This window comes from Maylandia zebra, linkage group LG12 (assembly GCF_041146795.1).
Source record: "Maylandia zebra isolate NMK-2024a linkage group LG12, Mzebra_GT3a, whole genome shotgun sequence".
NCBI lineage: Eukaryota > Metazoa > Chordata > Actinopteri > Cichliformes > Cichlidae > Maylandia > Maylandia zebra.
In genome coordinates this window covers 29,375,481-29,392,503 of record NC_135178.1, presented here as the reverse complement: position 1 = coordinate 29,392,503, position 17,023 = coordinate 29,375,481, and the positions used below count along the sequence as shown (strand labels likewise).

The window sequence follows — 17,023 nt, the reverse complement described above, 5'->3', positions numbered from 1 at the left end:
TTATGCAACCTTCTCTTACAGACACGAGCCTTGTGTAAAATCCATAGGTAATACGTACTTCTGCGGCGATGCTCATGCGTGGACAATTTTCACCTTATTATTTACACCCATTGTTATTAAATAGTTATTTGTACCGTCAAACAGCTTGGTTTTCCAGGCTTACTAGATTTTCTAGAACTTAAGTTGTGGGGTGGTACTACACAAAAAGGGAAAAAAGTGAAATTCTTTCATCGTTTTAAACTATTTCAGCTTTGGTGACACCTGCAGGATTTGCAGTATATGATCTAACACATTTTGAAGACTCCTGGCATTACTGCTTCATATACTTTAAATATTTTGAGGAGGAAAGGGGAGGGGGGGATAAATAAAAAAAAAAAATACATTTTAAAAAAAGCACACTGGAATTTGACTTCAGTTTAATTCTTTGAGACAAACTGGACAATGAGCAAACCTTTCCTAACACAATCAGGGGTCCCTGACACCAAATTAAATCCTCCATTTAATCCTAGTAAAAATAAAAATACAGCTGGTATTAAAGCAATTAAAGCACACATCCTTTAAAATAAGAAATATGATTACAATACCAACATTTATTTTTATTATAAAAATCAGTAAGAGTAAGATATAATAAAGCCAGACACCCTACATAAGTTGAATTATAAGCAGGCCTTTGAGACATTAGCAGCAACATAATCCAAGGGCCTGGACACCCACCCACCCCACAGTGCAGCTACCAATCTGTGGCAACATTACAATGAAATGAAGCCTTTGTGGCAAATAAATACATTTCGCTCTCCAATGAACTAACTGAGATTACCTCTAGTTGGAGCGCAGTGTGTGCAGCCAGCCAGAACAGCTTTTCATTTTTTTCCCCCCTTCTTCCTTTTTAAAATATCAATTTTAAGAGTCTGCACAGGAAGTTTTTTTTTACCCAACTTCCCTCAAGCATGTGATCCTCTACCATCGTTACAACACATCCTAGCAGTGTGAAGACATATAGAAAATTGAGAGGTAATGAGCTTTTACCTTCCCTCTACTAACATCCGCAGGCAGTTTTAGAGCAGTATGTATCCATGAAGCTTGAGTGGACCAGCAGTCTAGGAATAAAACTGTGATCCTGAGAAACATATCTACATGGTGGTTTCTCTAACAAAAAGGCACACAAACATGGAGACACCTTGCAGGTAGTTCTGTCTTCAAGAACACCAGAGACATGGACAGATGGTCATCAGTGCAGAGGACAAACACATGATTTTATAATTAAAAATAAAATAAAAAATACAGATCCAGGCCATTAAAAAGGTATACTGCCATTAAGAAACATCTTTTCCCCAAATCTCTAAAACAACACTTAAGGGAAAAAAAAAAAGAAAAAAAAAAAAAAAGAACGCATATGAATTGAAACCTTTTTGGTTTAATGTGAAATAGCCTTGACGTTTTGATGTTGAGTAGCAGACTAATATCATAATCAGTTTATCATTTCAATCTGACTCACAGCGGTAACAGTGTTTATAAACGCTGGTCTACCAAATTAAAGGACGGTTGAACCTTCAAGTGTCCACCAAAACAATTAAAAATAAAATTTAGCATTAAAGATACAGTATGATGTCAAAAGATACCCTACTGGGATCTAAGCTATTAGTCGTCTAGGAGACAGTTATTTACATTCCAATTTTAAGAGATTTTACACCAAATTTGCAGTAATATTGCTTTAAATGTAAAAATTTTATATATACAAAAAACAAAACAAAAAAAACAAAACAAGGGAAAACCTCTTGACTGGCAAAGTATTTTAAGACATCACATGCATCACATGCATGCTTACTTGCTTATTTTCTTTAAATGAAAGCTTTAAAAAAAACAAAAAAAAAAAAAACAACCCTCTCAGGAGGAGCGTTTTGGGGGGAGAAAAAAAAAAAAACAACCCAAAAACAAAACCCACAACAATAAAAAGGCCCTATTTGGCTTCAAGTCAAGATGTCCTGGCTTTGGCTTTGAACGGGCTACTATTGGCCCAACAGTACCATTCAGATTTAAGGGTTTCTGGACTTTGGGTTGCTGTCTGCCTGGACAAAAGTAGAATCTGGTAGTTTTTTTTCTTTTTTTTTCCTTTTTATTCACTTCTCATTCCACTGGGCTCTTCCTCTGACCAGAGCGACCCGAATTTCGGCAGGTTAAACTACCTGAAACAAACCAGAAAGCAGTCATCAACATTTATTACAAACACAATTTTCTAACTCAACAGCAGCATTAACACCCCCCCAATATTAAGAAGGTGACAAAACTAAGCAGACTGCTTGATCCACACAAACTGAACATTGCTTTATTGACCAAGAAAAAACAAAAACGCATTCAGGCAACAATACCAGGTACAATAACTCAGAGAATGTGTTCTAAGACCACATGGAAAACAACAGATAAAATAAGGACCAGAATGCTACATTTGAGGAAAAAGATCAGAAAGTGTTTGCTCCAGAGTCCAGAAAAAGATGGATGAATCTGAGCCTGCTGCATAGAAATCATGTCGTCTCTCTTTATGAGCCCTAGACAATTGACCCAATGCAAAAATACACTGTCAACCAAGTCTAATTTCTCTGAAAATTGAAATTGCACTTTGTCTCCATAAATTACAGATAATTCTCGTTTAAAAAAAATAAAAAAAATAAAGTTGGCAAAATGTGTGCTTTAGGGATGGAAATACATGGTAAATGGCCTGCATTTGTATAGCGCTTTTCTAGTCCATAGGACCCCAAAGTGCTTTACACTACATTCAGTCATTCACCCATTCACACACTGGCGATAGCAAGCTACATTGTAGCCACAGCTGCCCTGGGGCGCACTGACAGAGGCGAGGCTGCCGGACACTGGCGCCACCGGGCCCTCTGACCACCACCAGTAGGCAAACACGGGGTTAGTATCTTGCCCAAGGATATTTGGCATGCAGCCAGGAGGCAGCCTGGGATCGAACCACCGACCTTCTGATTAGTGGCTGACCTGCTCTGCCACCTGAGCTACAGCCATCCCACATGTTGGGAAAGCATCACTTTTAAATTGGGTGCTAATTGTACATCTAATCAAAGGCTCACTATAGTGTTACTATACATGACTATGCTGGCTAACAATCCACAATTAAGTACAAATGCAGTGTAACTAAACTTAATGAAGACGTAACATAATAAATAGCCGTATGCTTATCTGTAGTTGCTATGATTATTTTGGACTAGTTGGGCCCAAATAGTTTAAATTACTTTCAATTTACAAACAAAATAAATCAAATACATGTTAAAATTAGCTACATAGTGCTAATAGTATAGGTTTGAGACATCTGATTCCATGCATAAAAAGTATGGGAAATTAAATTACCTGCTTGTGGACTTAATATCACATTTTGCTGCTTTCTCTTCTTCTTATCTTCTTGTATAGGTATGCCCTAAAATAAAAGACAGCTCAAAAGATGTACACTTCTACAACTGTACAAAGCAGAATTAATTATAATTTAGGTTGACTGAAAACATACAACATACCTGTTTCTCTGTTTCTCGCAAATTCCTAAAGTGGGGTGAAGAAGAATAATTCTCCATTTTCACATTACCTGCCAAATGACAAGTGAATATTGAAAGTAAGTGACTTTTTTCATACTTCAAAGAATGTAAAGTGACCTTGCAGGTACTTACCAGCAGGGCTTCTGTACAGCTGGCAGTCCTTCTTGATGTGGGCAGTTGATCCACATAGGTAGCAGCAACGAATATCCACTCCATCCCTTTTCCGCCAGTGTTCACTTTTGTGTCTGACCTGATCCTTCGATTCCTCTGCTGTATCCATTTTGTCTTGTGGGTACTCTGGCCTTCTCTCAGAGTCCCTTCTATGTTTAGACCTGGTCCAAAATCATTGACGATGTAACATCAACATTAAGGCAGGCACACAAGGTGCTAACAGACTTAAGTAAATATTATGACAAAATACTTGAGATTGCACCCACTTCTTACGCAGGGGGCAGTCTTTCATGAAGTGGCCAATCTTTCCACAGATGCGACAGCAGCGATCATTGGGAGCCACTTCTCCTTCAGTAAGTACTTCAGGATCAAAGAAATACTCCTGGGAAAGATGCAGGTAAAACACAGTTTTAGTGCTGATTGGATAATATCACCACAATAAAAAAAAAAAAAGTAATGTTCAGACAACAAATACAGACCATCTGACTGGGATACACAGGAGGAAAGTATCTGATGGGTGTGCCAAACACTCTTCTGCCATTGATAAAAGCCTTCATGATGAAATTTGTCACTGTTTTGATGACCAAAATAAAAACATGCACATTTTAAGTAGTGAAAAGTGCAAGAAAAATCATTGAGATGTTAGAAATGGGGAAAAAAATAAAAAATAAAAATCTATATCCATCTTACTTTTCCTCGAGAGACCAGCACCCAAATTATGATTGAGATCAAATGGATCTGTGACAAAGAAAATGAACTTGAAAAATCTTCAAAAGCAGACATATACAATTACTTTGATTCAGCAAATAAAAATTACACATTTGATTGTGGATAAATTAGTTACAATACACTGCAGCAATAGTCTCACACAAGGCTACCTTCAATGACTATGTATTTGGATGTCCACTGCTTGTTGAAGGTGGTGAGGCGGGCATGCTGTCGGATACAGACAACATGCTCTCTGAAGTCAAAGTCCTCAGTGTAAAAGCGGAGTAGGCCGAGCCACAGCTCCCCCACAGTCTCGGTGTTCTTCCCATAGTGTGGCCAGTGACTGGGCTGAAGGTGGAAAAAGACGATATTGATGAGCTACTAAGACACAGTCTTACATTTATATTAACCATATTGTTTAGGCACAAATCAAATACAAAACACTTACTAGTGCTTTAAAATCATCAAAGAAGTACACATTCCAACCATCTACTAGTACTTCAGGCTTCTTCCCATCATGGATCTGCAAGAAACCAAGCAGTCAAGCTTGACACACGATATTGTGAAATACTTTAAATAACTACTACAAAGAGACTTGTTGACAAATTCATCCAAATGGAGGTATAAGTTTGTTGTTTAATTTAAGGGGATAAATGTATTTGAGACAACACTCACATAGACAAATCAACACATCTATGTGCAACTTGTAAAGAGAATACAATTGGCTCTTCTTTCAAACAGACATCTGTACCTCTTGCAGCACAGGGATAACTGGTGGGTCTCTCTGCTGAAGGAAGAACAGCACCATGAGGGTGTAGGCATATGACGAGAGGCTACCACGTGAAGCATCTCCAATGTCACACATCTGTAATGGAAGTGGAAACAACATTTTAACGTTGAACAATACAATAGCAAGAACACTTAAAGATGTCTTAGTCACAAGTCTGTAAAGCATGTTCACCTTGGCAAAAACCTTCATGACGTAACAGAGGATCTTCACTCTTCTGTCAATTGCAGCATACGTAGCTAGTAGGTGAGTGTTGTGCAAGGCCTGAGAAAAAAAACAAACAGAAACTGCAAATTTCAAAAGGTGCACATTTTCTTATTTTCAAATACATACAAAGACAAAAAGAGCCCCACCAGTGTGTTGTAGAGGCTTATATCTCCCTCCAAGCCAGTGCGAACATGGTAGAACTTCACAATGGGTACTTTTGCTGTAGTGATGGGAAGGATGTTCCTCAGACCTGATGTGGATACATAATGACATTACAGGCACTTATGGGGAAGATTAAGAACTTTATTCAATCATAATTTATTTCAGCTTAATGCATTTCTCATTAATGTAAATGGGTAGGTAACATTTTGTTTAAGGTGAATTATTTTAAAGATTATATTAGAACTTTAGAATCTCTTAAAACCAGAACAGTTTGTCATTTGATCAAAACTGACAGTTGCTGGTTGCAGACAAAATAAAGTGCATGAATGTCAGTTTCGTACCACAGCTACTATGTCTTACCTGGGTGTTTCTTTAGCGATCTTGCCAAGCTTTCAATGATGTTGATGCAGTTAATATCCTATGATGGAATGAAGGCAAAAATGATTTAATATAAGCTCCTGCTAGATAATAAGTAATTCAACCATAACAATGAAAAGGAACAAGGGCAACTTGCCTCCAAGTAAAATAATATTACCAATGTATTCTTCAAGCATATTGGCAGATCAAATACGCATCAACTTCAAGTCGTCATTAGAAGCTTGATAAATCAAGTTGGTGTAAATTAAAGATCAACTGCAGCTGGTTCCCTGATGAACAGAACCAAAACTACATGGTAAAGAATTATTGATAACTCACATCTATGGTTTCTTGTCCTTCCAACACCATGCAGATGTCCAGGTCACTCTGTCTAAATCCAAAGCCATTTTTGGATGAGCCAAACAGTTGTAACTGAGCACCTGTGATTTAAAATAAATAATCAACACATGATTTGTTAACCAAATCATTCAGATGCATCATCACGCCAATTCAATTTAAAAAAAAAAAAAAAAAAAAAAAAAAAAAGTTAAAAGATCAACTTCACCAGGAAACTGTCTTCTCACAAAAATCTCAAGGTCTTGAAGGATGTGCTCTCTTACACCCACTTCCAGTTCATCTGGGGCGAAATCACCTTAAAAATGAATGAATGATATTTAGTGACCAAGTAATTTACTGGACACAAGCACTATTCCACCAAAAGTGGTCTTAAATAACTGGCTTTACAACAGGACTCAGGAAATAACGTTATATGAACATGCCAATTAGACATATTATGATAACTAACTACAATTAACAATCAAGTTGTTGATTAATATCAAAACAACAACTTGAAACAACTTTAAAAAAAACAAACAAACTCAAAACTGTTTTTGGCTCATTTTTGCCTGTTTTATATTGTCCGTTTTACCTTTTTATCATTTGTTATCTTATGTGCAGCACTTTGTCTAGAAAGGTGCTATATAAATAAAATTATTTATTTATACAAAATTTTGTGAAACAGTCACATAAGCTGAGGTCCAGTGGATGGTATACTACACTTTTCATGCACCTGCATTAAGCTCTTTTTAGAGTTGTGTACATTTTAACACTTTAAAGTTTAACATATTCTCATCCCACATGTTAAACCATAAACTCACACAAATTTTACCAGATAAGCCTAAAACCACGGATACAGCTGTGTTTTCTTCCAAAGCACTTTTTAAATCTTACATAAAATTTTGCTTAAGTGCTAATGATTAGAACTCAAAAAAACATGAACAGGTGGACTTCATTAAGTTGAAATGAGGAACTTGCAATAATTAAGAGTTTGTTGAGTCCAACAGTATGAAAATGTTTGCATGAGCCTCATTTTTAAAACTTGTTCATACCATCGACAAAAACAATTTATTTCTCAACCATTTGAAATACATTTGTATATTTTTGTCATTGTATGTATTACTAAAATTTGCAAGAGTAGAAATATGACATCACAATGCAGGTAAGGGTTACATGTCCCATAATACTCACTGTAACACTGCTCACAGACTTTGTTGAGGACACTGAGAAACTCTGGTGTTACTGGGGGCAAGGGGTCAAGCTGGACTTTCTTGAAATCTTCTGGACAATCTTTCTTCAAATGTCCATCACGTTTGCACAAGCTGCACACGACCATGTGGGACTATGTGATATTGAAAGGAGTTACACATATAGTTTTCCTCACTTACAACCTAAATCTTTACCATACAACTTTAAAATTTTATGTGTTCTTTGTTTAATCAAATTACACAATTGCAAATGCTGCCAGTAACTGATGACAAGTGAAGGCAAACTTACCTTTCCTCTGGTGAAAGCTTGCTTGGTGAACTCATAAGATGGTCTGCTTTGTTTTTCATTTTTATTTTCTGGTGTTTCATCTTTAATTTGAGAAACACTGACAGGTGCCAAATCCACTTCCTCCTCCTCTTCCTCATCCATTGAACCAGGTGTGTCCAAATCTGGACCCTCCTCATCGGACAAAAGCTCCTCCCCTGAGATCTCGTCCACTAGGAAAATCTCTTCATCCTCTATGGTGAAGCTGTCCAGGTGGTCTCTGTTATGCATGTCGACATCAATATTTATGTCATCATCCTGCTCGTCTTCATCATCCTCATCCTCCGAAAGGCTGCTTTTGCCCAAGTCCAATTTTTCTTTTTCCCGCTCTTCATCTGAGTCACTGAATTCTTCAATTTCCTCCTCTTCCTCAATAATGCAATCAGAGTCCTCAGGGCCATTTTCTACAGATTTAGATTGGCTCGTATATTTTGAATGAATGCTGAGATTACTGAAATCTGACAAGCACACACTCTCGTCATTCAAAGCCTTAGCATTGGCCCCTTGAACATATCCTCCCTTCAGTCCTCTTTTGTGATTAGCAGCTGGTGTATTGAGTGACTGTGCAAAGTACTTGTATGTGGTTTTGAGGCAGTGGAGGATGTACTCGTACATTTGCTGGCTGTTCACTGTGCGGGCCACATTTCTCTTCACGGCAAACGGGTCTGAAACAGAACCATTTGTAAACATTAGAACACATAAAAGAAGTCTCTTCATCACAGTGGTTCATAAACGCACCTTAGCCACTGCAACTGGACACAAACAACCAGGTTTGGGGAGGGGGAGGTGGGGGGTTAAATTGAATTAATAACTTCGAAAAGGGTGGGATAAGGGGTATACAATAGTTTGTTGATTATTTTGCACTGAGCTTTAAGCAAAATTACACTTTAAAATAAAGTATTACAAGTAAAACTACAATTAATAGTTAATGACTGATAAAAAAAACAAAACTGTGGGTTGTTAACTTTTCCAACGTCTGAAACGGGGTATGCAAGAAAAAGTATGAGAACCACTGCTTTAATCCATGAATCAAACAGAAATAAAAATCTAGGTTTGGACAGAATCAACAGAGAAATAAGCAACATTAAAACAGATTCTGTGTGACCACTTCTCCTTACAGAAGTATCAAGACATGAAAATGATTCAAACATAACAAAGCTTCTGACCCTCTACAGCGATCCGCTTTTTAGGCCAGTCTTTCATCTCTCTGGAGAGGACAGCACCAGTCCGCACACTGATTATATTGTCAGCCATGATGAACTCCAGGGAATAGAAGCGAAGCATTTCGACCCAGAGAAGTCCAACTTCCACTGGTGGATGAGGACTTTGAAACACCAGCGGAACCTGCAAGACAGCCTGATATTACTAAGAGTCTGAAAAATTATCACTCAAGTTTTCAATTTATTTAACAGCCTTTTAAAAAAAGAAAAAAAGAAAAAAAAACACAAAACACAAAAACAAAACAAAACAAAACCTGTCTCCAAATACAAGTCAAAATTATATTTTCTGTTCTTTGGAAGTCTTTCAGTTTATTTATGTGTGTCCATCTTCATGATTACCTTCCCCTTTATGGAGTTGCCTTCTGCTGGTTGAGATGACTCCTTGGAGGAAGGGGTGTAGGCCCAGTGTAAATACCCATCCTCTGTATGAGTAAGGTTGAAGTCTGACAGCCGGCTGAGAGAAAACACTTTGATCTAAAGATGGGCAGATGTTTGCATCAGTTTATTCCAAAATAATCCTAAAAAGAGTCAATAATGAAAAGCAAAACTAATATGGTTTTTTTTTGTTTTTTTTAAGGATGGAAATGAAAATAAAGACTTACATCTTGGTTGAAATAGGTAGGTAAGAGAGGTTCTTTGCGCTTCTGTAAGTAGAAGATAACCAAAAGGGCAAAGACATATGGTGGTAGACTCCCCTCTTCTGCGCGATCAATTTCACAGATCTTAACAGAAAGCCAAAAATGATGTTAAGAACAAATGCAACTTTGAAAAAAAGAAATGAGTGAATAGTTTTGATGCCTTTGCTAATGTGAGGAACAAGTCTTTGTCTACTAGAAACATACCCGGGCCCAGCGTCTGAAGCCCAAAACCAGTGGCATGAGGAGAGGCTCCTGAGTCGCCAGGGCAGAAAGATATGTGGTGGTTTGGAACGCGTTTTCATTCCCTGCACTAACTTTGCAGATTAGACCACTGTTGAGGAGGAAGGGGGAACAAAAAAATAAGTTAATTTTAATTTGGAGTTTTATGCTCTTGTGGTATGAGCACTATTAATATTCTCTTGTCACATGCAAGAAAAACCCATGTAACTGCAAATGATACAGACCTACTTCTCTCTTTACAGATGACTACAGGCACCCTGGCATGAAAGTCCGCCTCCATCTCAACAAACAGAGCTGAGAATAGCACAACACAAACAATTTAAACTTTCCATGACACTCAAGCACATGACTGAGTTTACCATGTCTGAAAGATTTCTTCAAGACTCTTGAGTCTAAAATGAAAACAAAACTCACAGCTCACAGAGAGGCACTCCTTAACCAACATCAAGACATCTGGCTGATGCATCTGTGAATACATTCCATTTCAAAGCCTTTATACAGCATAAATATAATATTAAAAAGAACATAATTATGGTGCATGCTACAAGCACAGCATACGCAACACAACTTGTGAAATCTAAAATCAAGTGAAATTATATTTTTCCCGCCACCCACACCACCACATCTTACCTTTGCCATATACTAATATTTTTGCTGTCATCTCTTGTATTTGTTCCCTTAAATAATGTCACCCTAAACCCACGTAACTTGTAACATATACATGCAGATGAAAGACTTCTTCCCCTAGCTATTATTCTCCTGACAGGCCTCCAGTTTTAATTTTTAACATTAATATCATTATAAAATTAACATAAAATACAATAAAATTGTATCACACATCATGAACTCACACTGTGTTACTCACGTGAGTTGGATACTGAATGTCAATGTTGACATCAGAATCCTTGAATCCAAATTTAGTGCAAGATGATCCATAAAGCCTGAGTCGGACCTCTATAGATGAGAGAAAGCAGGTAAATATTGCTACGATTTTAATAACACTGAAAGAGCACAGTTGTTGTATATTGTGAACTTTCCTCTTTATGTGTCTTACCAGGCAGAACAGACAGGAGGAGATCTTGCATGGTGGAGACAACACACCGTCTCTTCTCAACGTCCAGGTCGTTCAGACCATGTTCCTGGACAACAGCATCTAGTACTGCACTTATAGCACTGATCTGCTCTGGACTAGGAGGCAGGATCTCAGTCAGCATCAGCTGCTCTTGTCGCTCCTATAAGTCAACATGCAAATACAGGAAAGGGGTCTTGATCACAGCCTTTAATACATAAAAACTACTACTCCACAATAGCAACACAGTAATACAATCTATATACGGTAAATGTAAAATAACCTTGGCCCTTCTCTTGTGCCGTTTGTCCCGAATATGCTTGTAAGCTTCAGACACAGACTCTAGGAGAACATCACACAGGGCACAGTTGTAAAGAGCAGCAGGGTTGCTGTGGGACCTCTAAAACAATTGTACAACACACACAAAAAAAAAAAAAAAAAAAAAAAAAAAAAAAATTACACCGTTAGAAATATCTGTAAATCACCTACACCAACCAACTCAAACATTACATCACCTCTTACGGCTTTTAGGGTCTGTACCTTCTTTAGGCTGTAGATCTCGTCCCTGTTAAGCCGCCTCTCTGCTTGCCGTAGGTTGCGCAGCTCTTTGTTTGAGAGTGTGGACTCTTCAATCACAAAGCCCCTGTTCTCTTCAGCAAAAGCTTTCTTCTTGTTTCTGTTACGCCGTCTTTTACCTTTGAAAATGAGAAATGCAGGGGGAAGTATGAATTTCTAGTTTGTTTTCAACATAGACTTTGTGATAAAGCTGAAAGTGTTTCATTCCTTCTGCAGAGACTGACTTCCAGACATTTACCTGATTTTTGAAAACCATCATCCGTGGCTTCTCTCCTTCCCTGTTCCCTGTCCTCCTTTGGACTTTCTCCTTGCATACCCCTCCTCCAGCTCTGCTGTGGGCGCTCTCTCCAGTTATCTTCCTGAGGACCTGAGAACCACCGGACATCATCTCTCTGTGAGGGGCTGTGGCCTCCTCTTAATCCACCAGGAGAGTGGCTTAGGGGCCCCAGTCCTCCCTTCTTAGGGCTGGCCCTGTAAGGCCCACCTTGATTTTTCTTGGCCTGCTGGCCTCCATCTGATCTGAAGTTCTGTCCTCGCACCTGGTCCTGCATCCACCAGCTTTCTCCCTTCTCTGCCGCTGCTGCTGCCGCCCCCCTCTCCCTGCCGCCTTGCTTAGCCCGGTAAGGCCTGCCAGAGTTTTCCATGATACACTGCTGTGATAAAACTGCAAGATAAAATGTCCAGTTAATGTGGTAATAGTCCTTATGTAATCAAAACAGCACTAACACAAACTGTGTTACAAGAGACCTGCCAAACGTCTGCGTTTGGCAGAAGTCCCTTGTTTGAAGAAGCAGTGTCCCATTTCAGTTCATTTTATTTTGGCATGTAGAAAAACGTATATTGGTTGTAACTGCTCACAATTTTCACAACTTGCCATGTAATCCATACCAGACTGTTGCACAATTTATATAGGCGATGCCGCATTTTTATTTTTCAGCTCAGCACCTACTCGAAAATGCTGAGCCAATAGGTAGCGGGTGATAAAAACGGTAATATTAACCTCTCTAAAACACTGGCTGACTTCTGCAAACTCGGGTTAACAGTTAACCCTTTTTCAATGGACATGAACGCTGACATTCCTAAAATAAAAATTAAAAAACAAAAGCTTGTTTTAAATGTCAACATTTTTACGTCACTATTTTTAGTATAACACAGCCGCTTAGTTAGCTGAAATAGTTTGCGCACACACGTAAAGCCTAACCCAAACTACAGGATTGTGAGATTATGACATGGTGAAGACGTTAGCTAGCTTACCTAGCTTCAGCAGCGTTATTATTTGACTCTACTGTTACTTCTTCTACTTCCTCGAGCTGGTGGTTTATAACTTTGCCACCTCAGTGCCTTACAACTCGTCAACAAATAAGTGCTAGTAACCGCACTTGTTAGCTCCTGCTGCAACACAGTTACAGCAATGCTAACGCTAGCTACACATACTTAGCTTGCTAGCACAGGCACTTAAGGGTAACAGCTAGCAGCGGCTTTCGTCCCTGTTTCTTGCAATTTTTTGTCGAGCTGCCCAGCCTACAGCTGAGATAAAGGCAGCCATTAATTACACGCTAGCTTGTACTATACACGTGTATTATTAAATAAATCAAAATACCTCCCACTAGTGCACAGAGGACATAGTTGAAGCCTTGTTCAGTTCTGACTTGGCACGCTCTCTTGTCTTGCACTAGAGTTTGAAAGGTGACATAGGAGCCGTTTATTTTCTAGTCGTCAGCGGCCGTGTTCCGCCCACCGCAAAAAAGAAAAAGAAACTGATATATTGCACAGAAATTAAATTTTTAATACTTATAAAAACATCGTGAATATTAAGAACTTTATACACTGCTCACATTTTTGTAGTATACTTGAAATTATAATGTTGTTATTGTTGTTAATAATTTTCTGATGTTAGCATGATTATAGGAAGAACAAGAAGAAGAAAAATACATGTATCAAATCTAAACTATTTCATATACATTTCACATGTGAACATTTCATATGTAGGCTTTCTATAAAATAATAAGCCCAAGTAATTTGATGTTTTTTCTGCAAAAAGTTAAAGGGCAAGGCATCTATTGTCTTTTAATCTCTCTCTCTCGTGACTTAAGAGTATAACATAGATGGTGCCAGTGATTGTTTAGCTTTGGTTGCCCGGGGTCACAGGAGAGCCGTGAGCTGCCTGAGCGGGGAAGACCCCGCGAAAACTGACGTCATCAGAGAGAACTCCCCACTAAATCCAGAAACCAGCATCCAGGAGACTACTGCTGTGGACTCACTGCTCTCAGTAGCCTAAATACGCAGTCGCTGGCCTAACAGCGTGTGTGCAAACCGGCTCTAGTCAGACACTGGAGATGGTGTCTTTTGAGAACTGTGAAGGTGGTTTCGACAGTGTTTTCAAAAGGAGCCGAATGAACGTCGCCTCTCCTTCTCCAGAAACTCTCACGCTGGCTCAACAGCGCCAAACTGCTCGGAATAGAAAACAGAAACTCGTGTCCAAATTAAGAGACTCTGGTTTTGAAGAAGATTTGGCATGCTCCCCGATTTCATCCCCAGCTAAGAATGAGATTTCCCTGCTCATGTCACAAAAACCTGTTGCAGGGCAACTCTGCAGCTGGTACCTTCAGTACGGAGACATCGGGTTTATGATCCAAAGGGAGAAAGAGGCGCAGTTTCATCCCTGCAAAAGCCTGGCACGCCAACCGCAAGTAAGACACTTACAGCTTGTAACTAAATGAACCGTGTTAGACGTATATTTATACTTTTTTGACTACTTAAAAAAATTAAAATATATTTGTTGTCATATAAATTGAACTGGTAATTCACTCCTTTTGTTTAAAGGCAGATAGTTAAATGTTCCAGTGAGAGTGACTTCCAGATATTAATTAGTTCTATTGTTCAACTAAAGAAACACCTGAGATGCAGAATACGTGACGATTTTAGGACCATTTACTGATAATATGTAGGGTACTGTACTGTGAAATGCCAGAAAATATATACCTTGTTGTACATTAAGAGCACATCACATTTAAGAACCAAGGTCACTAAAAGTTTTTATTTTGATGAGTGTGTGTTTTACATACAGTTGACCGCAGAGGCCCGCTGTAAGCTGGTCAGCTGGCTCATCCCTGTGCACAAACATTTCCGTCTGTCTTTCGAGTGTTGCTGCTTGGCTGTGAACATCATGGACAGGTTCCTGGCCTCCACACCTGTTGCTGCTGACTGCTTCCAGCTCATTGGTGTCACCGCACTTCTCCTAGCCAGTAAACAGGTTTGTGTGGTATGCTCGTGGAGCAGACGGTTTGTGTTTTTGGATATCATTCTACTATCCTTTTCTTTGTCCTCTGCAGGTGGAGGTCTGCTCACCACGAATCAGCCATCTCTTGTCATTGTGCTGTGATGTGTTCACCAAAGAGCAGCTCTGCAACCTGGAGTGTCTCATCCTGCTTCGTCTTAACTTCCGCCTCTCTGCACCCACCCTGGCCTTTTTTCTAGACTATTACACCAACTGCATCGAGGCTTCACAGCTAGTGACTAGGAACAAAGGTGATGACAGGATTTCAAGGATGAATCCTGACCCAAAAATGCCCAGGCAGTGCAGCAACCTTGCACAAAATGTTTGTGAGCTGACTCTTGCAGACTATGCTTTCAACAAATACCCTCCATCACTGACTGCCAGCTGTGCACTGAGAGTAGCTAGTGAGTTACTGAAAAGTAAACAAGGTCTTCCTGAGCATGAAACCATCCATTCACACGAAGTTCAGTGGGACAGTTTTGTGGATGAACTATGCACACAGTCAGTTTCTTTTCAGCCAACAGGCAATTCTCAGCATTATGAGGGAGACTCACTAGCAGTGAAAGATGACAGCTACAAACAGAGTCTAGTGCAGGAATGCAAAGACAACCTGAAGCTGCTGGTGTCATTAAACCTGGAGACATTGGATGTGATGTCTACTATGTGACTACATGAGTGTGACTATTTTGATAACAGCAATTTAAATTCCCCTTTAATTGTGGGTTATAGTGTTATATCTTAAACAAAGAAGTGAGGATAAGATATCTATTTGGGGGGTTTTGGTGCTCAGAATTCTTGTGTTTATGCAGACCTACTTTTACTTATACATACCTCATAGACAGTCAACCGTTTACAGCTACAGGATGCTTATGATTTAGCATTGCTTTTTATTTATTTAAGATAATTTACTATATAATTATGAAGTATATTGAAATATAATTTTTATTTTTCATTATTTTTAACAAAAAGTCAGAATCCTCTGTATGCCAGTTTATTTGTTGTGGGTTTATGAGTTTTGTTAGTTTTGGAACATCTTTAATGAAGAAAAATGTGTTGTAATGAATTGATTGCTACAGTTAATTAAAATCATCTTCAAACGCATTTGTCCCGGTTTCTAAACTTATTGTGATTCATTGCAACTTATGTTTACTGTTGAAATAAATCAGCTATAAGCAAGATGTGCCACACGAAGTGTGAGCTACCACAAAGAATGCAGCTAAAATAATTTTGACTATCATATGAAACAGAATAAAATTAATTAAAATGACAACTTAAAGAATACATGTGAGTCAAAAACATAAAAATCTGCCTTGATTACATGCATAGGTAATCATGACACCTGAGAAAAAGCAGTTGAATGTCTGTTTGCAAATTCTTTGTATTTTAATAGACGTGGAAGTGGAGTCTCAGTTTTCACAGCACTGCAGTATTAAATGACTGATGACAAAATGTCACCCCAGAAAGCACGTTTTTTACAAGTATAAATCCAATACCCCCCACCCTACACACACACACACACACACACACACACACACACACACACACACACAGAAACACACACGACCATGAAAGTGCTGTAAATGTGAGGATAAGACCTTGTGTGTAACATTACTTTCTTCAATGTACTGACTCTTGTGGCTCTCCAACACGGGCTATTGTGCTTGTTTGTCTGGAAGTCCGTTTACCCTCGTTTTTTGTTTACCCTTGGCTATATTATGTGAAACCAAATTGTGCCATCCCAGTTTGGTCAATCGAGGGGCTTTATCTGATAATCCATTACGCGTGGCAGCTCGACCTGCTGACACAGTGTCGACCACACAGGTGTATTCAGCGTTAAGGGTACTCTTGTTTGTTTACTAATAGAGGCATTTGTCACGACTGTTTACTGAGCTGTCGGCTGTAATTGCCCTTTTCCTTTTCCCCTGCTCTTTAACTGTAGCAGAAGGATTGTACCTAAGCTAATTAGATATTTTACGCACAGTAAGATGGAAATTACGCACTGACTGTTATGGTCGCAAACATGCTATTAAATAAATTGATGAGGATTTATTAATAAATACATAAAATATGTAATAATTATTACGATATATAATTATAAAATAAGATATTTTGGCGACTTTATTTTGTGACGCTCAGCTTGCACAACATCTGTTGTTTATGTACGCCATACAATACAAGAGCCTAAGGCATTTTTCTAAAC

At 38.7% G+C, this 17,023-nt stretch overlaps 2 protein-coding genes across 3 annotated transcripts; one reads left to right on the top strand and one right to left on the bottom strand.

Moving 5' to 3' along the window:
* Positions 1-399: 399 nt before the first annotated feature.
* On the bottom strand, positions 400-13,277 carry tut7 (terminal uridylyl transferase 7). 2 transcript variants are annotated; one of them, XM_004546945.5, is made up of 29 exons: positions 13,147-13,277; positions 11,785-12,210; positions 11,511-11,665; positions 11,254-11,370; positions 10,956-11,133; positions 10,767-10,855; positions 10,316-10,367; positions 10,126-10,195; positions 9,866-9,992; positions 9,626-9,745; positions 9,363-9,497; positions 8,970-9,147; positions 7,768-8,468; positions 7,462-7,612; positions 6,500-6,586; positions 6,274-6,374; positions 5,938-5,995; positions 5,562-5,665; positions 5,383-5,472; positions 5,173-5,286; positions 4,870-4,944; positions 4,592-4,769; positions 4,404-4,451; positions 4,193-4,284; positions 3,980-4,095; positions 3,675-3,874; positions 3,525-3,592; positions 3,364-3,430; positions 400-2,183 (listed from the first exon to the last, which is right to left on the bottom strand). In XM_004546945.5, exons 2-29 carry the CDS (start codon positions 12,188-12,190, stop codon positions 2,125-2,127), a joined length of 3,936 nt encoding a protein of 1,311 aa, XP_004547002.2. In that variant the 5' UTR covers positions 12,191-12,210; positions 13,147-13,277; the 3' UTR covers positions 400-2,124. The 2 variants fall into 2 exon arrangements, with proteins under 2 accessions (XP_004547002.2, XP_076747141.1); XM_076891026.1 differs by lacking the exon at positions 13,147-13,277 and adding an exon at positions 12,801-12,998.
* ccno (cyclin O) lies at positions 11,906-15,918 on the top strand. Its single transcript, XM_004546944.2, has 4 exons — positions 11,906-12,166; positions 14,130-14,236; positions 14,614-14,799; positions 14,879-15,918. Exons 2-4 carry the CDS (start codon positions 14,174-14,176, stop codon positions 15,488-15,490), a joined length of 861 nt encoding a protein of 286 aa, XP_004547001.2. The 5' UTR covers positions 11,906-12,166; positions 14,130-14,173; the 3' UTR covers positions 15,491-15,918.
* The last annotated feature ends 1,105 nt before the right edge of the window (positions 15,919-17,023 follow it).